The sequence below is a fragment of the Abramis brama genome (assembly GCF_963993115.1).
Source record: "Abramis brama genome assembly, chromosome: 1".
NCBI lineage: Eukaryota > Metazoa > Chordata > Actinopteri > Cypriniformes > Leuciscidae > Abramis > Abramis brama.
Window position 1 is genome coordinate 19,635,321 of NC_139963.1, and position 27,305 is coordinate 19,662,625.

The window sequence follows — 27,305 nt, forward strand, 5'->3', positions numbered from 1 at the left end:
TGCTCATGGACAGGTCCTGGAGACACTGGCACTGAAGCTCTTACCGATTCTGAAGTCGATGTATCCCTCTCCTCCACTCATGATAAGCATGCTCTTGCCGTCTTGGGCTGAAGAGTCTGAGTTGTCAGGTGTGCCTTCAGCTCCCGGCACAATAACCTGACCTGAAACACAGCATTAACACATTTGCACTCCACCAGTCATTATATAGAACACCACAGATTTAAAGCAATATGCTGAAAACGTTCTTTCATCTAGTAAAATGCATATCAATTTTTTTTTTGCACACACAGCATATTTTTCACCATTTAAGGTTTCACTTTATTTTGATGGTACCTTTAACACGTTCTGTTGCACCTACATCTCTACTATGGCAAGCCGTTTTAACTTTTATTCATTTCCAGGATATGAATCCTTGATATCAACAATTCAATTTTCGCTAGTTAAAATGATAGTTATTGATATCAGGAATTAGATTTCTACTAGTAACAATGCTAATTCTTGATATCCACAATTAAATTTTCACTAGTTAAAATGATAATTCTTGATATCAACAATTGAATTTCAACTAGTAAAAACTATAATTCTTGATATCTGTAATTATATTTTCACTAGTGAAATGTCACCATAGGCTGCCATTCAAAATCAATTGTTGATATCAAGAATTGATTTCTTACTAATTGAAATTCCAATTTCACATATCAGAAATACAATTCTTACTAGTAAAAACCTTTATTTTTGATATCAAGAATTCAGTTGTCACTAGTTGAAATGTCTATTCTTGATATCAACAATTGAATTGCTACTAGTAACAATGTTCATTTTTGATATCAATAATTCCATTTTCACTAGTGACAATGTTAATTTCTGATATCATGAATGTGATTGTTACTAGTAAGAAAGCCATTTTAGATATCTGAAATAATATTGATATCAGAAATACATTTTCAGATATCAAAAATGAAAAACTTTACTAGTAGCAATTCAATTGTTGATATCAAGAATAGACATTTCAACTAGTGACAACTGAATTCTTGATATCAAAAATAAAGGTTTTTACTAGTAAGAATTGTATTTCTGATATGTGAAATTGGAATTTCAACTAGTAAGAAATCAACAATTGATTTTGAATGGCAGCCTATGGTGACATTTCACTAGTGAAAATATAATTACAGATATCAACAATTAAATTGTTGATATCAACAATTACATTTTTGATATCAAGAATTAAATTGTTGATATCAACAATTACATTTTTGATATCAAAAAATGTAATTGATGATATCAAAAATGTAATTCTTGATATCAACAATTCATATCCTGGAAATGAATAAAAGTTAAAACGGCTTGCCATATCTCTACTAACTCTCAGTGTTTATAGAGTATTAGTAGACTGGTAGGGTTAGAATAAGATGACATGTAGTTGCAAAGTTACTTATAGTCAGTACGTCTATTTGAGGACCATCACAATAAAGAGTCCACATATATTAAGCTAACAGTCTACTGATACTCTAATGACTGCAAGTTGACATGTAGTTGCAAAGTTACTTATAGTAACAGAATGTTCAAAAGGGACCATCAAAATAAAGTATTACCCCATCTTCTATCTGATTTTATGTAATGGTATAGTATGTCTAGCAAACATCATTCTTAAATGCTTTACTTGCCTAAAAGAGATTAATAAATGTAGCTATTTTTGCATTGTAATGCAATGTAATTTTTGCAATGTAAAACATTATTCTCTTTATTCAATATATATATACTGTACTAGTTTATTCATGGCACAATGTTTCCATGTCAGCGCAGTTTGGTACGTTAATAACAGAGAAATTTGAATGCTTCTCACAAGATCTAACAGCGATTTTATTACTTCAGTGGCGAATTCAAATGCTTTCTTTACTGGATCTCTTAGCGCTGTAGTAACAGTGTCGCTTGATCAAGATCGGCTCGCACTGCACAGATGTTGGTCCAAACTGTTAAACTGTCCGTGAAGCACAAAATAATGTGTAGCGCAGTTTCGTTCTGCTTTCATTACGTTTGCCATTTGATGTTGGGCAACGTTGTGGTGGTCGTGCCAGTGATGCGCGCATTTTAATGAGAATATCGAGCGCTATATTGAACATTTTTTATATCGTTACCGACAATGGTGTACCGTTGATAAATACCAATACCGTTTTATCGCCCAGTCCTACTGTATATATATATATATATATATATATATATATATATATATATATATATATATATTATATTATATTATATTATATTATATTATATATATATATATATATATATATATATATATATTATTTACATTGCAAAAATAAACATACATATACACTTTACACCATAGTAGTATTTGGTATTTATTGTGCTGCATTTACTGTTAATATACCATTTTAATATAAAAGTATTGATTTATGTTATATAGGAATGTTTGAATATTTCAGAATATGCATTTGTTTATTTATTTATGCATGTATTATTGTAATATGTTGTTATTACGATATTATTATTCATAATATATTATTGTAATATTCTTTTTTATTTTGAGCTAAAACATTTTGTTTGTGAGATTGACCCACATATCCTCAACATGGTCCTTAATGTTACTGTAGTAATATTAATCTTATCATGATGTTATCATGAAACTTTCAATAATCAGGCACTTAATTGAATGGAGTCGACTTCTTCAAACATGAGGCTTCACAACGGTCCATATCCACCTTATTTTGAATGTATGAGCATTTGTAAATTGCCATTTACCATTTAATGTTTTCTTCTAGTTATTCTTCTAGTGAATAGGAAGTCTTGCACATTCACAGAAAATAGCTTGCTTCCGTGTTTCAAAATAAGGTGGCTAATGTTATGATATTATACCTGGAACTGTAGCAAAGAATTTAACAGCGTCTCTGTGGCCATGGAAGCAGAGCTGAGCGTGTGCCATGGAGCAGTACGGTACGTACGAGCCAGTCACAGCACCGACCACGGTGTCATCGCCGTACACTCGCACCGCCCCACCTGGACGACAGGCGATCGCTCCCACCGTCTTATTAGCTGCTAGGGGAAAAGTGTGTAAACTCAAGTGTCTAAAGCATCTAATGTTAGCAGTTAGTATCTTGCAGAGAAGATGCCTGTCAAATTCAAAGCACAGCCTTTCGTTGCGAAATTACTGGGATACAGCCAATAATATTAAAGCATTAAAAGCAAATTTCGACTAGATGCAGATTCACTGTTGATAAGCTCAGAAAGATGAAGTTGGTTGGAGAGAGAGGACGATCTACGAACTAAGAACAAAGAACTTGGTTATGAAATATTGAACACAGCTGAGCATAAAAGCAAACAAGCCAAGCAAGACAGCTTTGTTTCAGAATTAATCAGCTGTCAACAATGTGTTTCCCACTCACCCCTCTGACCTAGATATCCACACTGACCTACAGCTACAGAGACGAGAGAGAACAGAGAGAAGTGGCCAAAGAGACTGAAACTAAAGCTGCCTTCCACATCAAATACTACTGATGTACATGTGTTTATGTGTGCTGTGATGTTGGCTTACAGTCTGATAACGGGATGGAGATGATGACACCATTTCCTGTTCCCACCCACAGCCGGTTACAGGAAACCATTAGAGCCGTAATCCTCACAAAAGAGAAGCCCAGTTTCCCTGTTCCTGTTAAAGACGAGTGGAAGTCCGATTATTGTGTATTTATTCCAAAGCATATTATAAAAGAGTTCAAATCTTGTCTTGTAATTTCATGTGTTTTTCAGATGCACACTCCCAATCAAAAGTTTTGGGTCAGACAGACTTAATTTTTTTAAAGAGACAACAGGTCTTTTCAGGCTCGCTGTCAGGCGAATCTGGTTTCGATAACTGTAACCCTCCATTTAGCTTAACAACAAGCAAGCGAGTCAGGAGTTGACGTGAAATAGCATTGTGCAGGGTAGGAAATGGCCACAAATTGAATTAAATGCCCGCAAAATTCAAGATATAAATTGTACGAGATTGTTTTTTTTATATCATATAGTTAAGCAATATCACACAAGGAAAAAATTACTTCAGCACAATTGCAAATGTAATACAACAGTTCAATAAACAATAAGTTGATATTCATTTACATTTTTAAACAGTAATGTCAGTACATTTTAACTATTTTTGCTCTATTTGACCAATGATAACAGTTCCAAACAAAGCAGAACAGTTGTGTCTGAATGAATCATTGTAAAAAGTTGTAAAAGCAACTTAGAGATAGTGTTTTTATTACTCAAAAGGTGAGTGAGGTATTTTATTGAACATAAATTGCCATATGTAGTTCTTTAACAGAGTTCATTGTAAAGCATTATCTGTTGTGAAGGGTCATTTCATTATGGTTGTTGTAGCGCTGTGCAACCAAAACAATGTTCTTCTGCAAAATGCATTCAGTTTTGTTTAACCACTAGAGGCCCAAAAGCTACATGTGCACTGCAAGGATATTGAATTGATCAAAGGGACAAAATGTAACAAAATATTTGTCAAATAAATACTTTTGAACTTTCTATTCATCATAAAATCCTGAAAAACAAAATGTATCACAGTTTTCACAAAAACATGAAGCAGTTTTCATCAGAAATGTTTTTGAGCATCAAATCATCATATAAGAATGATTTCTGAAGGATCATGTGACACTGAAGACTAAAATTCAGCTTTGATCACAGGAATACATTACAGTTTACTATATATTACAATAGAGAATTTTAAATTGTAATATATTTCACAATATTAAGCAGAATAATAAAAGGTGACCATGAACCTAAAGAAAAAAAAACAAAATTTTCACAGTATTCTCACCTAACATTTTGCTGACATAAGGCTCAATGTCCACGTCCTGGAGATGCTGGAAGGTGTGAGCGTGGAAGAGGCGGAGGGTGGAGTCTAGCCGGATGGACACCCAAATCCCATCACCCACCCAGGCCAGCTGACGCACCTGACTCTCCTTACGCGGGTGGGCATCAAAAGACTTCTGTTTCATAAATACCCAATGAGAAATGCATCACAACTTATTGTAAAAACATCCTGCTTAAGCAAGTTAAAGGAGAACTTCACCGCTGGCAAAATGGGTTTTCTATATAACATGTCGGCCTACACAGTAGAAAGGTGAAACAATTTTTGAAATCCGTGCTACCTGACTAGAGAAAACAGAGAAAAAAGGCTGTTGTCTTTCCTTTTGCCAAATAGGTAGGAAAACTTCATTAGGCGTGTTGCCATCCAAGGCCACTCCCAGCCTTCTGCTACGGATACGCTTAACCAGAGACAAATATCGCCTTGCTTAAGTGGGAAATACTTTTCAGCAAATTATAATGGTGTTGACTTGTATCGTTCCAAGCTGCAAGAATTCAAAGAGTTAACGTTTAGCAGGAGAGAGAGTTACTTCCGGTTTCCAGTGAAGGATCCAATGTGTTGTAGGCACTAGAGGCTGAATCGTAAATACGGAGAAAACACAGTCATGGAAAATATGAAAAACCTCAGTGTTTGTAGTTAACATTTCAAATTGGATGACCACAAACACAGTGTTTTGTGCCAAACGCAGGAGAAAACTGAAAGAAACTGCTGTTCCGTCAGTTTCGACCCAAAGCAAAACAAATAAACGTGATTTTCTCGGTCCAGGTAACACGGAGAACGAGTAAGCATAGTTCATTTACATATTCTATCGACATCGTTACAATTCAAAGCGGGTTGAAAATAGGCAAAGTTAAACAGGAATTTTTGCTCTCATGAAAACTGAATTTAACAAATACTAATAAAAATTGCATGCAACACATTTTTCAAAAAATGAAAAAGCTAATAGAGTAAAGACATAATCCTGAACCTCTATTTTCATTGCTTTGGGCTGAATGACATAGATCTTGTTCTTGTAGCCGCACCACACTTTATCATGCACAACGGTCATGCAGCGGATTGAGTGATGTGGCCGGCCGAGGTCCAAGAGGTGGTAGTTGGTCAAATCCCACTGGCTGTCTGTAAAAGTAGAAGCAAGATGTTTTGTTGTTTTTTTAACAAGTAAATGTCAAAGTTAAGATAAGTTTCTGAATTATTAGCAAACTGACAGTGTCTTACCAAGACCTCTGTGGAAGACGGCCAGTGTACCATCAGCCAGAGCCACCAAAACACGGCCTTTCACATGTCTATGTCGAAACAATATACAATATCATTAGCACTCAGTGTTTTCTTTTTATTGCAGCTCAAGATTGCATTAAAGTGCAATAAAAGTAGAGCTAAAAAGCAAATTGCTTTATCATCTGGCTACATATATTGGAATTCCACTCAAATATAAAATAAACAATATTCCAAAAGTTGTTATATTACCTTCCTGAATTTGTTACTTTCCACTTACACTATGTTCAAGATGGAATCCTTCAGCTTGACAGCATGAAGACACTTCCTCCATCGAGCGACTGATGAGTGCACGTATAAACTACATGAAAGACATTTGCAAATGTCAGGTTGTTTTTCAATGGTGCAATATAACAAATCGTTGATGATCTGATAGAGTGTACATTAAACAGCTCTCTAAATATTTTTTTCAGTGCAGTGCAGTTCCTATACTGTAGATCTTAGTCAAAGTAGACACAACATTTATTTGGCATGAATGAAAACAAGGCAGGCAGTGTCATACTTTTGAGTGCTTAAGTGTTGATTGTTCAGCTGACAAAAAATTAAAAGTATAATTTTTCACAAATTTCTTAGTGGACAAAAATACTACAGATGCGGATTGTAAAAGTGAGATCCAAAGAAGTATGGAAGCAAAATTAAGGAACGTTTGTTTTGACGAATCCAGTTTAACAGCTGGTTTGCGTCTCTGTACATACTTCAAAAGGTTCACAGCATTAGGAACAATTGGATGGTTTAGTTTAATGCCGTCCTGGATCACGTTGAAGGATTGTATGTTTGTTCGGAGCATTTTGTTTCGTGAAATCAAATATAAACACTCTCATGCAATAACGAGTGGGCGTTGATACCGTTTCCTTATGCAATGACGTTAGCCAATCATAACAGTGGCCGTTTACTGACCAGCCTTAAAAGGATTAAGGTTAAAAATAATTGTTTTTACACATATATATTTGTTTTGTTTTTTTGTGAAAAAATCTTTATTAACATTATATGTGAACTTCAAGGAACATGTTAAAATAATTTTTAAAAATCCATGTCGTGACCATGGATCCATTTTTTTAATGTTTTGAAATAGGCTGCATTTATTTGATCAAAAATACAGTAACAGTAATATTGTGAAATATTATTAAAATTTTAAGTAATTGTTTTCTATATTAATAAGTGTAATAATGTAATTTATTCCTGTGGTTCAAAGCTGAATTTTCAGCATCATTACTCCAGTCTTTAGTGTCACATGATCCTTCAGAAACCATTCTAAAATGATGATTTGCTGCTCAAGAAACATTTAACATTACTTATTATTATCAATGTTGAAAACAGTTATGCTACTTCATGTATTAATATTTTGTTTCAGGATTCTTTGATGAACAAACAAACAGAATTTTTTTTTACATTTATTTGTAACATTATAAAGATCTTTACTGTCACTTTCGATCAATTTAGTGAGTCATTGCTGAATAAAGTATTAATTTATTTAAAATAAACAAACTTGCTGACCCCAAACTTTTGAACAGTACTGTATATACTCATATACAAACTCATACGTATATATAAACTCCTATATAAAACTAATTTTGCCTAGCCTATTTATTTAACATGATTTCTCTCTACATATTTAAACTTTTGACATTTTTTGAAAAGTTTCAGTATTGAGTGTTTCAAATCTTTATTATTTTGGTGTTTAATAAAGTCTGTTGCTTGCCATAATGGAAATGTATATGGTGCTTGTGGCCAGAAGCTGTTTTTTTGTGTTGCGTGCATCTCACCAGCCATTCTGAGCCCCCAGCCACATGGTGGGCAACGCGCTGCTCATCCGCTGGGTCTCTTCTTTTGCCTGATCCACTTTTCCTCCTGCTGAGACCGCATCGTCCCTGCCTTGATCTGACTCCCTGGAGAGGAACCCAACCAAGGATGAGTTCCCATCCAAATCTGGATGTAAATCAACAACGATAAGACACTGGGTCTGACTCACCTTTGGTTATCGTTGCCTGCTGACGCCCCAGAAGACTCTGTACCGAGTGGGTCTGTAAACACATGCTCTGTGTAGATTCCTGGCTGACTGGTGTCCTGTCCTGGGCTCTCCTGGTCTTCCTCAGTGGCCTCCGTAGCCTCCTCTGCTGCAGGGACCCCGTCTTCACTGGGAGCTCTGGAGAGATCTACAACAGAGAGACTTACAAGTAGTGATGGGAGATACAAAGCTTTTCGAAACTCTGACAAACTGCTTGACAAAATGATTCGCTGTTTTGAAGAGCTCAAAACACCACAGGCTGGCTGGACAATGCAACGGACATTGTACATGCATCAAAAATTCAGCCCAAACACCTCTAATTGCACGTTTCATGAAAGTGTAATCTATTAAATGTAATCTGCAAATAATTTAATATCATTAAATATGAAGTTTCAGTAAGATTTGCATTCTTATTTGTAGTGCTTGTTTTGTGTAGAAGCAATAAATATAATTAACCTTTTTGTATTATAAACACACAAGTACTGAAATTCATTAAATTAATAATAAATTAACCGACATTACAAAACTGACCCGAGATCAGTTAACCATTAGAAACTTGTTCATGGGTTCACGAAATCTCCGCCACAAACCTTCTGAATTCTTAAATGTTTCGAAACCAAGGTTCCAAACGATATGAAGCCTTGTTTACTAAAATCACGTGACACGGTAAAATCAAGCTCCGAACCACTGATTCGAAACAAAAGATTTATAAATATTTCAAAGCTTCATGAAGTCGTATTTTAAAAATCACTACTTCCAAGTGCCAGGTAAGCCAGGACTTTGCTTTTAAGCTTAAAAAACCCCCAACAATTTAGAGTCTGAACTAATGGTTCTATTAAAGTTGCCAAAATGACATGAATTCTACACTGAGCTACAAATGGTTCCTACCACTTCCTCTGGCAGGACTCTGTTCTGCTGACTGTTCGTTGACTCCTGTGCTCCCCGTCTGAGATCCTGAGCTGGACTCTTCAAGGCTGCAGCCCACCGCTGACACGTCACTCAACACACCCTCACTGCCCTGAGAGCTGCTACTGGCCAATAAAACGTCTGGTCCCGCCTCCAAATCCTGAGGAATCTCCTCCCCTGCGGGATAGTCTGTCTCCAAGACTCCTGGAAATCATATTACAAAAACAACATTATTGCTTTTTATTATTGAATTATTTCTCCACTGCCTTTAATTGAATTATTAATTAAATTATCTGCAGAATTCCAAGAAACAAAACTAGACATGCACAGATTTATAGCTCAATAATTAGTGTTTTGTAGACTAAAATGAGTTTTGAGCCCAATTTCAAAGTAAGGGTACAAACTCAATGCACTCTCTTTAAGTTTGAATACTGAAAAGGGTCTGAGTTGGTTTCCTGTAAAGAAGTCACGCTTAAAAAGTACCTATTTCTACTCGTATCAGAGTGTGTTCTCTGTTTTTTTATAACAAACATATATTTGTTCTTAAATAACAATATAATTTTTTGGTCAAATCACGCAGCCCTAGTACAATGATACCATTTACATTTTGCATTTGTTTATCAAGATATAATGATATTTATGCCTATGATTGAAAGAAACATGACAACAAAAGTGTACAAATGATGATGTGTTATGTACAATTCTGACCTGGCACACTGGCGATACACAGCACACATGAGTTACAGACGTAGAAGCTGTCCAGCAGGTCGTCGGGCCGCGTCACATCCATGACCATCACCTTTGTGGAGGAGTGCGTGCTCGTACAGATCCAAACACGACTGGACATCTCCACATGCACCGCCTGCTCCCGTTCCTGCTCCTGTCAACACACAGAATAGCACTGCATTGAGGACTAATAAATATATTATACTGCAAAAACAGATTTCCCCCCCTGTATTTTGTCTTGTTTTCAAGTACAAACATTTAAACATCCTTAAATCAAGAAAAAGTGACTTAAAAAGCAAAATGAGTGTTGTTTTCTGAAAAATATAAGTGACTTTACACTTAAAACCGGCAAAAATGTCTGCCAATGGGCTAAGCACAATAAGCTTGCTATCCCTTTAAATCATGTTTATTTTTCTTACCGCACTGGCAGATATTTTTTTATTGTTTTAAGCATGAAATCTCTGATTTATAGGTTTGTGTCACTCTGCCTTTCTTATGTACAGGGCTTCTATAGACCTTATGCACCAGAGAAACAACCGCGCAGCAGCCAACTTTAGAACTTTGTCTTTGAACTTTGAACCGTTTTTGCAGTAGCCCTGTATATTTCTAGGGCATCGCTGTGAAAGAGCAGTTATCTGGAGAAGTAGATTTACTTATTGTAGAGTAAATGAAGGTTATCAAGAACACTGTGATGTTTGAAGCGGATGTCATAACAAATGCCAGCAGACCGGGAAGATTTTTAAACGAGCGGTTCATTCATAAATCCGTAAGATCTTACCTCCATGCTGTGGAAATACAAACCAGAAAACAGAATAAACAGGCGCAACTATGAAAAGGGGCGGGGCTAAATAGGTGCATATATAAATGATGTTTATCATGATTGGCTAGCCTCTTCGCATTTCGAATAAGTAACAATACCCTCACTCAAGAGTCTAGATACCAAACATGTTATGTAAAAGTCAGGGGTGCAAACACATGTATGGTCAAAAAAGAGAGAGGTAATCGAAGCCCTCGTCCCGCGGCAAATATCCAGATACTACATTGCCACCATCCCCAACCCACTCCTATAGGCACATAAAATGAAATTTAGAAAAACTATCTTGCACTTCTTCTTCTTGCTTTACTGCTACTTCCTGAAAACAATTTCACCTGATGATTTGAATAGCTCTTTTTGTAAAGAATTAATAATTCTAGGATGATTGGGGTAATTGTGTAGGGTAGGCCTAGTGCATCTGCATAGAAACTAATAAACAAAATACAAATATAAATACAATAAAACACAAATACACGAGAAATAAAGCAGTGCTTTATGTTTTTCAGGTAAATTAACTGTATTAAGTATTAATACAGTTTATCTTTTGACAAAACGTGATTTTTCTCTTTCTCTTTTGTTGTTTGATTAACTTTGGTGACACAAACAGCTGCAGGTATATTGGGTGCTGTCCCTTTAAGAATGCACGTATCTAATACCGGTAATGACACGCATCCGTTTTATTTTGACTGCGTTTACGGGGAAACTCGTTGAGACAGACACTGGCTTATTTTTTCGTGCACATGTCTGTTCAAACACAAATAGATAAGAAAGAAAAGGGAATTCGGTGTTCACGAACTTCACGTGCTGTCTGCGACTGCGTGGCTCTGTGCGCTGACAGACCATCTACATTTGGATGTTAAACATAATATATATAGCCTGATACAGCAAAGACAACGTCGGCAGTATTGACGGCAAAATAGGCTACAGAATATTTCGTTCTGTAGGCTTATTGACAGGGCAGGGGCACTATTTGAAAATCGATAATTAGGCCTATTTTTTAAATTACAATTATATATGCATTTGTCAAAACCGAGAGACTTTCAAGCATCAAAATGTAATTTATAATATGTATTTGCGCCTTCTATTTTGTCTGAAAACTTCCAACACTCTTGCGTGTCGCGTGAAAAATAGGCGTCGGTTGCGGTTCTATTTCTAGCACGCGGTTTCGGCGCGGCTCGAGAAGTGTGTGTGTCACGCAGGCACTGTGCTCTAACACAAGCTCTAACCAGTTAACATGAGAGCCGACATAAAAACGGACACTCCACGCCACGCAGAGAGAAATGTGATGCAGTGGCAGATCCAGAGTGAGACAAAAACACTAGTGGTTCACGCTTGCGCACATACTGCTGGTTTGGCGCGCAGTGTTCTGATTCGCTTATTTCCTATTTACTTGTTGGTGGACGCAATCCAGAATTACTGTTGGTTAAATTATAATCAGACCCTCTCAAACTAAGCTCATACTTTTGATGCCATGACCATGATGATTTCTGAATGAGCTTTGTCTAATTTCTACATCAAGCTCACTTCAAACAAGTCCATGATAAGGCCCTTTTAAAAGTTTAATGAAATATTTTACTTTAGGTTCCTGCTCCAGCTGATCTAGGCTGCTCTGAGAGCCTTTCCTCTGTTTGGAGGCGTCAGCTTCCACCATAGACTCTTCACCAGAAACGCCAGAGCCTCCCTCGCATGACCGTCCACCTGAGAGGTTCACTCCAGCTGCACACAAGAGCTACAAGGGGAAATCAGAAAAATAAATCTATTAGAGGCTGACAGCAGGAGTTCATATCAGCAGAGTAAGGTCTGGTGAACCCGAATAAGTCTTCATACATGTAGGTACACTTATATTTTTCTCAAAAGACAAAACTACTGAAGCAAAATGGAATGAGAAATTTGCACAGGAAGACTGAAAAAGCAGTATGGTCTGATTTGAATTATTTTCATATTTCAGGTAATTTTCAATCCATTCATCTTTCCTCACTAAATTAACCTTCCTTCTAGTCCTCACCTTCATAGAAGCATCTTTCTGCTCCAGGGGCTTGAGACACACAGGAACAGGTAGGTTTATTTTGTTCTCTGCATGGCCACCATTGGTAACCTATACAGAAAAGGATAGCAGCACAATTATAGATGTAGAAATGTGGAAAATATGGAATTAATAAAATCAAATGTTGCAGTGCTTTTAAATAGTACTTAAGAGCAAGATAAAAAACGAAATAAAACATAACATAAAAAAAGTTTAAATAAACAATATAAAACAGGGTTCGTACACGTATTCCTACATATTTCCATGACTTCTGAAGCAAATAATCATGACTTATATGATAATTCACTTATGACATAAACAAGAGACAGGTATTTAGACATAATTTTGTGTTTATGTGTCCGTTCAAGGGCTACAATGATCAACAATGACATCTTTGACGCTCTTCGCCGAGCGCTAACACAGACACGGTAGCGTTTGAAAGCAGCGTTTTTCAGCGAATCCGGGATCCGCTGATAGATGCCTGCTTTTAAACGCTCCCGTGTGTATCTGTGTATGCGCTCGGCGAAGAGCGTCAAAGATGTCATTGTTGATCATTGTAGTCAATCACAGACATATATGTTGAGTGCGTCAACATAATGGCCAATCAGAGGTGTTTAAGAATCTGTTCAACAGTGCTCAAAATGCTAGAGGGAAATGCTGGTATAGACACATTTTTTAAATTTCAGTACTTTTTGACAACTCTAGGTGCTGCAATTATAAATTATAAGACAAATGTAAATTATAAGAAAAATTAGTTTTTTGAACATTAAATGATGTAAACGTATTCCAATCTAGTAGACCCCATAAACAAAATTATGAATCCCCTTTAAGAACAAGATAACAGTACAATTATAGATATTTTACAAAAAATATAAGTAGAAAATATGTCATTTAAAAAAAAAATATATATATATTTTTTAAAAATCAATAAACTAAAAATAGTCACTGCTTTTTTGTGACAATATACTATCAAGACGTATAACTCTTGCCTTGCATTTGCCCGGGAGACTCCAGCCATGTGCGATCACCCTGCCATCCTCTTTCTGCATATGGGCTTTCACATGCTGGTACTGAGCCCGCTTCTGCTCCCGGCGGGACAGAGAACCACTTGAGTCCACCCTAATGAGAAAAACAGAGAAACAACAACAAGGGAGGAGAGGATCAGAGCATGATGAATTGAGTTTGATGTGCTGGGTGATGCCAGACAGGAACATCTTCATATGAGGTTTATAGATCTAATGGTTCTCAACAGCCATAACATTTTTAATATGTTTGACAAGGTAAAACATAGGTATAAGTTACTCTTCTTTAAGGAAGTCAAATGCTTTGGACTTTTCTCTGGGGAACTGGGAGAAGGTGTTGCTCTTTTTCATGATGCTGGGTGGGTTGTACTTGACGTTGGATGGTAAACCTCTCGCTGTGTTGCTGGATGTTGAGGAACTGGAGGAACTGAACAGGCGACTGAAGCTGGAACAGGACATGGAGAGATGGATGTGAACAGGCCGAACTCACATTTGTGATCTTTATGATTAGCAAGCATGTGGACGAATTTTCAGGAGCAGTTAAGATAAAAGGTCTTACAATTGCCTGATGCTTGACCTCTTCTTCTCTGCAACTTCAGAGTTTTCCCTTGAAGCTCTGTGGAAAAACAAGACATCACTGTAGGAGAGCCGTGAGCAACCAGACGTGTCTCCATGTGGCGGTGTGGGGTTTTTGCTCATTACCCAGAAAAACTGGCCTACTTTCTTTGACAATTAGCATGAGAACAGAGCTCAAGCTGAGCGTAAAAAAGATGGTCTTGTCAGACACTAAAGACATCAGAAATAAACAAACCGTTTACAAACAGACTACAAAACAGTAGCATCATAAGTAGCATATAATTTGCTTGGCTGCTGTGCTAACAAATTTATTATAATTTTGGACAAAACGAAAAAATTATTAAAAAGGACAGGAAAAGAAAAGAGCTTTCATGTTTCATTTTGGACAATACAGTTCCCCCTATTATAACATTTTAAAGATTTCTAATTTTGTTGTGCAGGCCTGTGACAACGAGGTCAAAAAACACTTTAATTTTCTCATAATATACATTGCAGCATCACTTCTTTTCTCACAGTGTCGGAAACGGTTTGATAAAGGATTCAGACTGGTCTGTTGCCCAGTCTGTTGTGATTGATCTACTTTGCTCTGATTGGTCAGATGGCCGAGTCTGTTGTGATTGGTCAGCTCTGCTCTAATAGGTCAGATGACCCAGTCTACTGTGATTGGCCTACTCTGCTCTTATTGGTTAGATCTGTTGTCCAGTCTGTTGTGATTGGTCTACTCTGCTCTGATTGGTCAGATATGATGCCCAGTCTGTTGTGATTGGTCTACTCTGCTCTTATTGGTTAGATCTGTTGTCCAGTCTGTTGTGATTGGTCTACTCTGCTCTGATTGGTCAGATATGTTGCCCAGTCTGTTGTGATTGGTCTACTCTGCTCTGATTGGTCAGATATGATGCCCAGTCTGTTGTGATTGGTCTACTCTGCTCTGATTGGTCAGATCTGTTGCCCAGTCTGTTGTGATTGGTCTACTCTGCTCTGATTGGTCAGATCTGTTGTCCAGTCTGTTGTGATTGGTCTACTCTGCTCTTATTGGTCAGATCTGTTGTGATTGGTCTACTCTGCTCTGATTGGTCAGATATGTTGACCAGTCTGTTGTGATTGGTCTACTCTGCTCTGATTGGTCAGATATGATGCCCAGTCTGTTGTGATTGGTCTACTCTGCTCTGATTGGTCAGATCTGTTGCCCAGTCTGTTGTGATTGGTCTACTCTGGTCTGATTGGTCAGATCTGTTGTCCAGTCTGTTGTGATTGGTCTACTCTGCTCTGATTGGTCAGATCTGTTGTGATTGGTCTACTCTGCTCTGATTGGTCAGATCTGTTGTCCAGTCTGTTGTGATTGGTCTACTCTGCTCTTATTGGTTAGATCTGTTGTCCAGTCTGTTGTGATTGGTCTACTCTGCTCTTATTGGTCACATCTGTTGCCCAGTCAGTTGTGATTGGTCTACTCTGCTCTGATTGGTCAGATCTGTTGTCCAGTCTGTTGTGATTGGTCTACTCTGCTCTGATTGGTCAGATCTGTTGTCCAGTCTGTTGTGATTGGTCTACTCTGCTCTTATTGGTTAGATCTGTTGTCCAGTCTGTTGTGATTGGTCTACTCTGCTCTTATTGGTCACATCTGTTGCCCAGTCAGTTGTGATTGGTCTACTCTGCTCTGATTTGTTACAAACCTACGTAGGTTCGGGCAGGTAAGACTGGAATTACTGACAACTCGTTTCAGGCAGTTCAGAATCGGTTCTTTTGTTTAAGATACAATAACTTAACTTGTTGTGCACTTTGATCTTTGAAGACCTTTTACATTCACAAATATCTATATTACACATTACATGTAAGGTAATATCCAAAAAAGCATAATAGGGGCACTTTAAAGAAAAAATATCCTTTCTTTACAGTACTGTGTTACAGTGAAATGCTTACCGGATCATTTCTGTCCACCTGACGGCCTCCTGCAGCTCCATCAGTCTCTCCTTGTACTGATTTCGCTCCATCAGGACTCGAGCCATCTCCACCCGTGTGAACCTTCTCCTCTGAGCTGTGGGCACATCACTCTGCGGAAACCCAATGAAAGAGGAAAATGACACAAAAAAATTACACACGCATATGGTCCTAGATATTATTATTTTAACATGTATTAGCTGTCATTTTTTGTTTTAAATATAATATAATATGCCAAGCTAAATGGCATTGGAACAAGTCAGCTAAAATGTAGAATGAATATTATGCATTGGAGAGCAAGGCAACAATTTCTGTGACCAAGTTATAATTTACACAAAACTATCATATGGCTTCAGAAGACCTGATGTATAATTCTTGTAAAAATATTTTCATACCACTCACCTCATCTTCGTCTTTATTATTGTTCTGTTTGGCCACCTCTGTCTCCGCTTTCACTCTGTTATAAAATATTCTTATGAGTCCCTAATTTTCAGTGCAATTGTACAGTCTAATTAAACATTTAATTACATAGTCCAAGTAGCATGTTATGAAAAAGGTGCACATTAATGTGATAAACATAACCTGTGGCTGCTAACCTGAATATGCCATGTTTGATTTATTCTACTACTGCATGACAACTACACCATGAAAACTGCATATAAATGCACCCCTTTGGCTTTTTATTTGGACACAAAAATGGCTCACTTTTTGAGTTCCTCCTCCAGATCCTTGTTTTTCTCCTCTAGTTTGGTTTTGGCCTGCAAAACCGCATCCAGCTCCCCTTGAAGAACCTCTCTCTCACAGGACAGCTCGTCCACACGAGCGATCAAATCATTCTTCACCACGTTCAATGCATTTCTGTGCACACAAACACAAACAATATGGTGTCAACAACAAAGCCACATAAAACAGCAAATAAACTGTAAAAAGCAACTAAAAATGGACTCACTTTGTCTCAAGCAATTGCACATTTTCCTGAATAAGATTCTCCACCTCACGACTCATGCCTGCAAAATACAACATAAAATGATTAGAGTAAAACCAAGGCAAATTGATGACAACTGCAATGATCCAACAATAAACACACTGTTCAAAAATTCTAAACGTTTGAGATGAGTTTTATGTGCCCTGTGTTTTTAGGTTGGACAGGCCATATGAATGGTCTTACCGGAAAGACTCGGATGTGAAAGCGCATGCACTGCATGTGTTTCGACAGAGAGACAGACACATGGAGAGTGAAACAGGAATGGACAGCTGTGAGGTGAGAGTTAACAGGTCACAGAAAAACCAAGAGAGATGCTGGAAAGAGTGGAGAGTCCACTGACAGATCAGCACGACTATTCAACCACATTTAGATGAGCTACTTAACCAGGCCCACACTGAATCCATGCCAAGATTATTTAATATTACGGCTGATTTGTCCAACAAGACAGCGACGAACAAAGAGTGTAGTGTGGGAGACCAGGCTTCACTTTGTGAAAAAGGTTTAACAAAAACTTGGTAATTTGGTATCAAAATTGTGTTTTTTGTTTTTGTTTTTTTGAGCTTTAAAAATTATTTTGGGGATGCTCAAGATTTCTAAGTTCCAAAGCCTTTATGACTAAATTGGAAGATTAAATCATTAAAAAATGTAATGCACATTATTTCATTTAAGTATGTGGTTGAAAACTGTTCTTGACTCATAAAGATGATTAATTATACCATTTAAAATAAATATAATATATAAACTACAATTCAAAAGTCGGGGGTTTGTAAGTTTGTTTTTTTTTTAAAGAAATTAATACTTTATTCAGCAAGGACACATTAAATTGATCAAAATCAATTTGGCATTAATCGGCATTAAAGACATTTATAATGTTACAAAATATTTCTATTTTAAAATAAATGCTGTTTTTTTACTTTTTTATTCATCATAGAATCAACGTCCTAACGTTGTGCGACATACATTATAGCTGCAACCAGGTAGCTAGTCTTATTAGGCCTCCAGTGGGTGATATTTGTGTTGGTGTAGTATGGTTCCCAACGGTATATGTGTGTTGCAAAATAGACTGGCTATCAGCTAGTAGGCCCAACCAGGCCTCACTGATGGGCGAGTCCCCGGCAGTATGATTTTGGCAGACAGCACTGACTTGCTTCAGGCCTAGTAGGCCTCTCAATCTTCTAAGTGAGTCTTGAGTGACGGGGTATACAAACAGTGGTGTTTATGGTCTTGACCTTAGCAAGGCCTCCCTGACCCTGAACCCCATCATGGGGTGCTCGACTGTTAATTCGCTGGCCAATCAGACAATTGGCTTCATTGGGCCTCTCTGGAGGCTAGCCCCGATTATGATCAGCCGAATAAGATTGACCACTGTCAGGCGGTTGGCCTTATCAGGCCACCATGTAGCTCGGTCCCCAATCTTACGGCCATGGCAGTCAGTTTCTTACCTAAAGAAAACTTTCAGACGATCGGCTTTAACATGCCACTCCAAGACTGAGCCCCAAGACTGGCCGGCCTTAACAGGCCGCCCTGGGTCTGACACCCGTAATCAGGGTTCATAACAATAACTAGTTTTAGCTTGCTATCGGGTAGTAGGCCTCTCCAGGCCTCCTTGAAGGCAGTTAGTAGGCCTCTCAAGGCCTCCCTGAAGAAGAGTTCCCACGGATGCTAGCTATCAGGTAGTAGGCCTCATCAGGCCTCTCTGAAGGCAAAGTCCCAAGGATGGGCAAGTGCACAGCTAGCTGTACTGGCTGCCAGGTAGTAAGCCTCACTAGGCCTCCCTAAAGGCAAATTCCCAAATACGGGCACTAGGTAGCCAGCCCTTTGGTTTTCAGGTAGTAGGCCTCAACAGGCCTCCTTGTAAGTGGTCTCCCAGCAACGCTGGGTTCTGGCAGCTAGTGGCCGCTTGCTATCAGTTCAGCTGGCCTTAGCAGGCAGCTTCTGAAGGCAATCTGTTTAACAGACTCTAATCACATGTCAATACGCAGAACTTTGCAGATTTCTATAATAATTACTGCAGAAAATGTGAAAACGTCGACAGATTCTGTGTGGCCTTGGGAATAACACTAGAACTATATTATGTGCTACATCTAGTTAAAAATAAGGACAGTAGGTAAAAATGTTCATATCATGTTGCTGCTTTAGTCCAAACCTTATATGGCTGGCACTATTTATATGCTGTATGATTTAGTTAAAGTGGAAAGTATGAAGAAGTAAGAATGGAAGATTAAGATGCTAAGAAAGATGCTAAGTGAAACAGAGGATGCTGATTCTCTGACATAAAGAAGCAAGGATGTCATACACACCGGAGTACTCCACTGCGGTTAGAGGGAAGAGCAGGACAACAGGGCATGGAGAGAGAAATCTGGGTCAGTTCAACATGCAGAACAGAGCATCATGGGACTGTGCCACTATATCTCAGAGCTTATCTCATAATGATGGAAAATGACACACATTTAAAAAATAAAAAGCACAGGTAAAAATGTAATATGTTTGTGTAATACTCTTCATAATATCTGAAAATGAACAGCAATAAACCCACCTAACAGATCTGCTCCTTCATCCACGTCTCCAATCAAACCTGTGCCTGCTGATGACACTTCTTCAAAGAGAGAGTCTGTGTTCCGGTCAAATGCCATGTTCTCAATCCCTTGGGTCGGGGTACTTCAACACATCAGCAACAGGCATGTTACATCATTCAAATATATGCCATATTTAAGGTGTAATCTCCATTGTTGGAAAAGTTACTTTTAAATGTAATGCATTACAATATTGTGTTACTCCCTTAAAAAAGTACTTAGGTACTTTTTGTGGAACGTGTTACGTTACATTTGAGTTTCTTTATCTGACCTGGCTGGGGCTCGCTCTCTTCCAGGCTTTGCATGTGTTTTTTTACTGAGAAGTTATTTTTCGCAAGTGTTTAAAGCAGTAATGCGTTCAACAACACAACCTATATAACATACACCTTCCTTTTCTTTTAAAAACACATTTACAATATTAATTTAGAATATTTCCTTACCTCTAGAGCTATGTATGCCATAATGTGATTACGTAATGCAATGCGTTACTCCAACACTGGTAATCTCTTTTAAAACCTAGTACACTGCCTACCTAAACAGCATTGTTTGGGCATCATAGACACATTCAAAGGTTGTTTCAGACACAGTGTTTGATTTTAGTTGTTTACCTTGCACCTTTATATCCGAGGTCCATGTCCAGCTCTGGGGTGGACTCAATAATGGCCTGAACATCTGACTTCTCCTCATTATCAGCCAGACCTGAATAATCAGAATGAATAATTACATATTTGCTCTGGGGACTCAATGCATTTAACATGTGATTTGCAATATGTAAGCATGCTTGTATCATATTACATGGTTTCTAGAGTTTAAGATGCTATTTACACCGAGTACAAATAATGATAGCTGCTATTTACACTAAGTTTAAATAGCAATTTAGATTATATTTACTCAAAGTGAAAAAAGCAATTTTACTTATAAATAGTGGCAGATACTATTTGCACCTCAGTGTTGTTGTACATGAGACTGTATGCAATAATAACAGTCAAAATTATTACATGGATGCTGGCTTATTGGGACAATAAAGCCCTTCCTACACCTACCCCTAACCGATAAACAATTTATTATTAAACACACGTTAGACATTTTATTACCACTTTTCAAATATTTTCTTCATTTTTATTGAAAATAAATGCCTTTCCATCGTGATATGTGATGGGAAAAGGGAGTAGAGCGAGTTCGGCAAAAGATGGATTCGAAAACGGGTCGATTTGTGTCAAAACTTTCTGCCAGGCACCTTTTTTTTTGTCTGTCCCAACCAGACGTCAGTGGGCGGAGTTAGTGTAAATAGCCTCTGTCAACAAGGCGGGCTGTTTGCACTTAGTGTAAACAGACACTCCATAATAATAAATGTTTCTTGAGCACCAAATCATCATATTAGAATGATTTCTGGAGGATCATGTGACACTGAAGACTGGAGTAATAATGCTGAAAATTCTGCTTTGATCACAGGAATAAATTACATTTTAAAACAGATTAACACAGAAAACAGTTATTTTAAATGGTACATCTCACATTATTACTGTTTTTACTGTACATTTGATCAAATAAATGCAGCCTTGGTGAGCAGAAGAACATCTTCTAAAACAAAAAATCTTACCAACCCCAAACTTTTGCATAACATTCTGCAATTTTAGAGTTATTTAAGCTTGTGCTGATGCTTTCCATCCCCAGTAAAAGAGTGTCTAACCTGCAGAGACGCTCCTGGTCCCGGGAACAGCCTGAACATCTGTATTCTTCCAGAATCCATCTCCATCCTCTCGATGGGAGTCCAGGGCCAGGTCAGAGGCCGTGGTGGACATGGGAGTGACAGACTTTGAGCCCCCCTGGCTGAGGTCAGACAGCTCATCCTGAAATCATTCAACGCACAATGATCATTACGACAAGGTCAGAGGTCACAGCTCAAGGACAGAGGAGAGCATGAACAACATGAAAGCATAGAGGGGTAGGGATATCACTTTATCCCAGCACATTTAACAACCTGAGGTGACACCAACGAGCAAACACAGGACAGACACAATAAAAAAATATAATGAATAATATTCATAACTGCTGGGACTGGTAAACGTCATCAAACTTATTTGAAAGGGGGATTCTGTAATTGGTGTCAAATAATAACTAGATAAATCAGTGTCAGTTCAGGATACAGAACAAAGGTATGAAAATAGAATAAGACTGTAAAAACAAGAGAAACACTTGACAGCTCACTGATGCTACTGTAAGAAAGCTTACAAGAAGATACACAGATAACAACACAACAACAGAGAACTGTGCTTAGAACACCAAAAAAATAAAACAAAATTGAGATTGATCGATACAGATAATTTTTTTCTGATATCCAGAACCAATTTCAAATATTGTTTAGTTTCTGCTTTTTGACATATATATAAAAAAAATAACAATTATTAAAAAAATATATTTAAAAAGTGTATGCATAATAATAATATTATGCCATTATACACATGCTTAAAATATTGTTTAATTTCTGCTTTTTGACACAATAATAAAGCATTATTGTTAAAAAAATAATAATAATACAACTATGCAAAAGTGTATGCCAGTCCAAAATTTTCGTATGCGTTTTTTCATATTCGTGATTCGGTGGCTCTGAATTGTCAAAACACCATTCAAACTGCTTGCTACGGATGCGAAAATTGCAGAAAATTGAACCCGATCCGAATTCTTTTTTTATGACCAACGAACGTTTCGGAGGCAGTGTGTAAGCGTGATTGACAAAACATGAGGTCGTATTTATTTTTTAACGTGCAAAAATTTCAGACACGAATTTCGCACTCAGTGTGCAAGGACCCTTAAGGATACACATTTAAAAATGCGTATACAAGATTATAATTTTATCCAATCAATTCATGAAATAAGTGATTTATCTGTGAATTACCATTACCATACCAATGCTAAAGAACTGATAACTGAAAAGAAGATTATTTTAAATCACCTAAACCAATTATCGGTCAATCTCTACAAAAAAACTATTACAAAAACACATTGCAAAACACAGATATTTAACATTTACACAACACACCCCAAACAACAAAGCAAATCATTTAGAATGAATGATGAAATAAGTATTTTATTGCTGTGAATGCAACACAACTGAAATTAATGACGTGATTTATAGAAAAGAAAAAAGAAAAACTACGTTAAAGCCAAGTGTTGGGGGGTAGCATGTTAAAGTTGACCCTCTCATTCAATATTCTGTTTCACTCAGAAAACACGTCACAATATTGAAGTAACTTCCAGTTCACGGTGACTTTAAAAGTAATGCAAAGGAAGCAACAAATAAATTACATAAATTACACTGTAAAATGAATGTAACCTTTTAAAATTGAAAACTTTTACTGCTACATTTTTTATGTTTTAAAAAATAATGCAAAAGTAATGCATTTCTTTTAAAAGTAACATTCCCCAACACATGTTAAAACTAAATAATAGTTACAATATGTGTTAAAAAAAACTAAAGACAAGCGATACTATCAGCTACTATTATGATTAAAAAACACAATGTAAGAAAAGTGTGAATGAAGAGTTAAATCTGAAATGGCATGCGGTGAAACTGAAAATAACAGCATGCGTTAGCTGTATGCAACTATATCCTAGATTATTGAAAACCAAAGATCATTTTAACACGCTCTTTTTAATTAGCATTTATTATTCGTCTAGAATTTCTACATCTTTCTAGTTGCATACAGCTAAATAACCAGACATGGTTCTGTGAATAAACTTTCTGACTATTAAAGGATAACAGTGATTTGCACTACACACTGTCCGCCGGCACGGAGCCTTGCTACCTTGCAGTCGTTTGCCAGCGAATCCCAAGCTTCCAGAACATCCTTACCCTCCCTGTTCTTTGGAGAGTCCTCCGCCTCCAACTGCTTGGACAAGAAAATTGGGACGTGGCATCTTATATTTGTTTGCAACACTGACACAACACAAAACACAATAGTGCTCACATGTGTTTGTGTATGTGCTGTGGGAAACACAACTCTGACATAACATTATTGAGCATGGGAACATTTAAAGCAGCGATTCATTCAAGAGAGCTTCGAATTCTTAATCTTGCCATGTTTCATGGAGGTGAACGTGGATGTCGAAGCATCAGTTCACATAAAGAAAAATGGCTCTAGTAAACAATTCGAAATGCTTGTCATGTAAATTCGAATGGCTTGATGTAAATTCCCTCGACTAGGGCGTTTTCACACCTGAAAGTCCACACCAAAGTCCAAACCAAAGGTTATGTTTTGATACATTGTATACATTCGGTTAGTTTTGGTTTGGTTTTAAATTATGCGAGCGCACTAAAGAACTTTACATGACGTACTTGCGTCCTGTCGTCATCATCTATGTGGGCTGCATCTTGACATTGATTGGTTTGTAAACGGACGTGCGTCTGACGTCAGCATGTTGTCAATTCGGCGGGTAACTTTGACAAGAATGAATGAACAGACGTATATCGTTGCCATTATACTGTTATTATTATGGCATTACTCCCTGCAGCACCAACTATACTCGAGGCTTGTTCTTATTCGCCAAATCAACGTCCTCGTTGTGCGAACATTTTATCGTCGTCGGTAGGAAGCAGGACAAATATGTGTGTGTGTGTGTGTGTGTGTGTGTGTGTGTGTGTGTGTGTGTGTGTGTGTGTGTGTGTGTGTGTGAGAATCAGCTGGAAGAAACTCTGTGGGCAGGACTGACAGATCTGCACATAAATATTCTTCTTCAGTTGTTTAGGCTACGCGGGAACCACCGGAACTTCCTGTAAATGGTCTGAAAGTCCGAACCATACAGAAAATGCTTTCACACTAGAAACGAACCAAACCTTTGCTCAGTTTGATCCGGACCGAGAGTACCTCTTTTCGTCTGACCAAATTTTGTCTGTTTGGTCCGGACCGTGGTCTGGGGGAGGTTTCACACCTGTAATTTTGATTCAGATCAAACTGAAAAGTCCAAAAATTCGGACCAAACAAGGTAGGTGTGAAAGGGCCCTTAGAGTCTCAGTAGAAAATGATGTGGGCCGTTATTGTACCTTGAGGCTGGCGTTAGAGCGCTGGTGACTGAGATTGTTGAACCTCCAGCCTTCCAGCCCAGGAGTCTCGGTTTTACCCTGGACATCAGGCATCAGTGAAGAGCTCCCGCCAGACATGGGAAAAATTCCCAGGGACAGGGGCCGCTCTTTCCTGTTCAAAAAGGGGGAAAAAAGAGCAATATATAAGCAAACCTGCATCATATTTTAAGATAAATGTGTAATCCAATTAGCCATTGTTCTAATTTGATTTCAATCTGCTTCTGAATCGGTTTGCCAATTCTCAGTCAACTACATGACATTTCTTTCTAGCACAGATATAGGGATCATGTCCGTCTTACCGAATTCGGCCCAGTGTCCCCATGTCAGAGGCCTCTCCTCCCGTCTGCTGCAGCCTGATCCGTTCCACATGTTCCATGTAGTTGTGGATCATCTGAAGAACAATGAACAAAAATCATGTGGATTAAATGAAGAGCTGCAGGTAGACACTAGAGCTAAATGTGGTAGTAAATTATTTTCTAAATTATCAATTCAGTTTTTGTATGGGTTGGTAAGATTTAGGCGGTCCGAAATTACCCCCAAAAGATAATTTAAAGTCTTTATTGTGTTAATAAGAAAAGCATCAAATAGACTTTTTTTTTTTACATAGAATTTACTACAACACAAAACCTTGTGACGGCCATGAGGTTATGAAGGCGAGTAAATGATGACAGAGTTTTCATTTTTGGGTGAACTATACCTTTAATGAGTTTTTTATTAATATGGAAATATAAAATATTTTTAATGAAATGATGCTCTAAATAAGAAACTAAATGAGTAAGTCATTGAGTCATTCATTCATTTGATTCGTTCAAACAGCTGATTCATTCAGGAATTAAATAAATGGCTCTTTTGCTGTGTCCCAATTCAGAGTCTGCATCCTTTCAAGGCAATCCTTTCCGAACGCCAATTGCATCACAGTGGCCCGACGAAGGCTGTACCATTTCGAAGGCTCCATCAAATGCTCCGTCAAAATGCGTCCTTCGTTTCCCGCTAAATGAAGGATACAACAGATGGATCCTTCACAGCTTTGTCAACCCCAGAATGAATTGCTCGCCGGTGACGAAATGATTTTTTTTTAGAGAAATTACCAGATTACACTTTTAAAGGTCCCGTATTATGCCCCTTTTCACAAGATGTAAAATAAGTCTCTGATGTCCCCAGAGTGTGTATGTGAAGTTTCAGCTCAAAATACCCAACAGATCATTTTTTACAGCATGTTTAAATTGTCATTTTTTGGGGCTCAGAAAAACGCGCTGTTTTAGTGTGTGCCCTTTAAATGCAAATAAGCTGCTGCTGGACGACCCAGGGGGCGGAGCTTCATGAGCTCAGTCTCTCAGGACAATTTCATCTCACGGAATGATGATAATATCAGAAACTCTCAGTAACGGTGTTCATTTCGAGTCGGACAATAATGCCTACAGAGTCAGAGTGCTGTATAGAGATGAAACAGGTATAGTTTAGTAGTTTAATTACGGTTATTATAATGTATTTGTCATCTGCTTGTATGTATCCATTATATATTAATATTAGCCTACAAGTCTGCTGTTTCGGACCAGGTCTGAATGATGATCAAACATATACTGATGAGTTTAATAAAGTTTATTGTACATCACACAAAAGATGAAGCGTCAGCTGAGCTGAGCAGAGCTGAGTACACACAGTAAGTTATAAGAAGTGTGCAAGTACGTAAACAAATTTCGGTTGAGGGAGCATTCCTGTGGGCGGAGGTTAGTCAAAAAACGGTTCTAGTGACGTCATTAAAGAAGGAAGTAGAGGGATGTAGTCCAAACGAGCCGTTCGATGTAGGCGACTTCTGTTAAATAAAATATCTCGCTTGGCATTGAACTTTGAGCTTTATAATTTTACAGATATTATTTAAGCTCTAACAGCAACATTACACACTAACTAAAGTTTGAAACATGGGATCACGAAGAACGGGACCTTTAAATGTAAGTATTGGCTTTCAACTTACTCAAATAATCTAATGTATCTAATGATACAAATGTAAAAAAAAAATAATAATTATATATATATATATATATATATATATATATATAAAGAGGTTCAAATGTTGGCATATCTTACCAAGATCACGGTGGACATATTTAGACAGGTTGTTAACCCTGTTTTCAGCTGCCGATGGCAGTTGTCACAGTTGCTAGGTGACAAGAACAGTCCTCTGTAGGCTAGACCGTCCCATTTAACAACGCTCAGTTTGACCTTTGTAGCCTTCGAAGACGTTAGCTTTGATGTCTGAGTCCTTCGAAGGATGCAGCCTTTGAATTGGGACACAGCCTTTATGAACAGGCCACTGAATCATAGGTTCACCTGATTGGTTCGCTCAAAATGCGGGTTCATTCAGAAACGAAACACCATGTTGAGTGGAGACACACAGTTCTGCTCTGGCTTTAGAGGTAATATTTTTGTTGGCAAAATTGAGCAAAAACAGACAATAATGTGTCTAAAATATAACACAATATTAACTTTTTATTTATTGAACTGTTGTATAAAATCA

General features: G+C 37.6%; 1 protein-coding gene across 11 annotated transcripts in view; it reads right to left on the bottom strand.

The window, feature by feature from the left end:
- The window catches only part of spag9a (sperm associated antigen 9a), a 40,295-nt gene that overhangs the window by 2,651 nt on the left and 10,339 nt on the right, over positions 1-27,305 (bottom strand). Inside the window, exons 4-31 of one of the 11 annotated variants that reach the window (XM_084116330.1) lie at positions 25,090-25,181; positions 24,752-24,902; positions 23,517-23,597; positions 21,401-21,560; positions 20,319-20,409; positions 19,674-19,795; positions 19,438-19,449; positions 17,102-17,159; positions 16,858-17,010; positions 16,555-16,609; positions 16,135-16,265; positions 14,201-14,257; positions 13,922-14,086; positions 13,609-13,738; positions 12,602-12,691; positions 12,173-12,325; positions 9,765-9,936; positions 9,039-9,260; positions 8,115-8,298; positions 7,909-8,031; positions 6,366-6,446; positions 6,089-6,156; positions 5,841-5,989; positions 4,823-4,994; positions 3,554-3,667; positions 3,405-3,437; positions 2,878-3,054; positions 45-161 (exon numbers count right to left, since the gene is read on the bottom strand). In XM_084116330.1, the coding sequence (XP_083972456.1) occupies positions 45-161; positions 2,878-3,054; positions 3,405-3,437; positions 3,554-3,667; positions 4,823-4,994; positions 5,841-5,989; positions 6,089-6,156; positions 6,366-6,446; positions 7,909-8,031; positions 8,115-8,298; positions 9,039-9,260; positions 9,765-9,936; positions 12,173-12,325; positions 12,602-12,691; positions 13,609-13,738; positions 13,922-14,086; positions 14,201-14,257; positions 16,135-16,265; positions 16,555-16,609; positions 16,858-17,010; positions 17,102-17,159; positions 19,438-19,449; positions 19,674-19,795; positions 20,319-20,409; positions 21,401-21,560; positions 23,517-23,597; positions 24,752-24,902; positions 25,090-25,181 (3,313 nt within the window). Of the gene's footprint in view, positions 1-44; positions 162-2,877; positions 3,058-3,404; positions 3,438-3,553; positions 3,668-4,822; positions 4,995-5,840; positions 5,990-6,088; positions 6,157-6,365; positions 6,447-7,908; positions 8,032-8,114; positions 8,299-9,038; positions 9,261-9,764; positions 9,937-12,172; positions 12,326-12,601; positions 12,692-13,608; positions 13,739-13,921; positions 14,087-14,200; positions 14,258-16,134; positions 16,266-16,554; positions 16,610-16,857; positions 17,011-17,101; positions 17,160-19,437; positions 19,450-19,673; positions 19,796-20,318; positions 20,410-21,400; positions 21,561-23,516; positions 23,598-24,751; positions 24,903-25,089; positions 25,182-27,305 lie in introns of all 11 variants that reach the window. The other 10 variants (XM_084116327.1, XM_084116335.1, XM_084116331.1 and 7 more) reach the window with 10 other exon arrangements.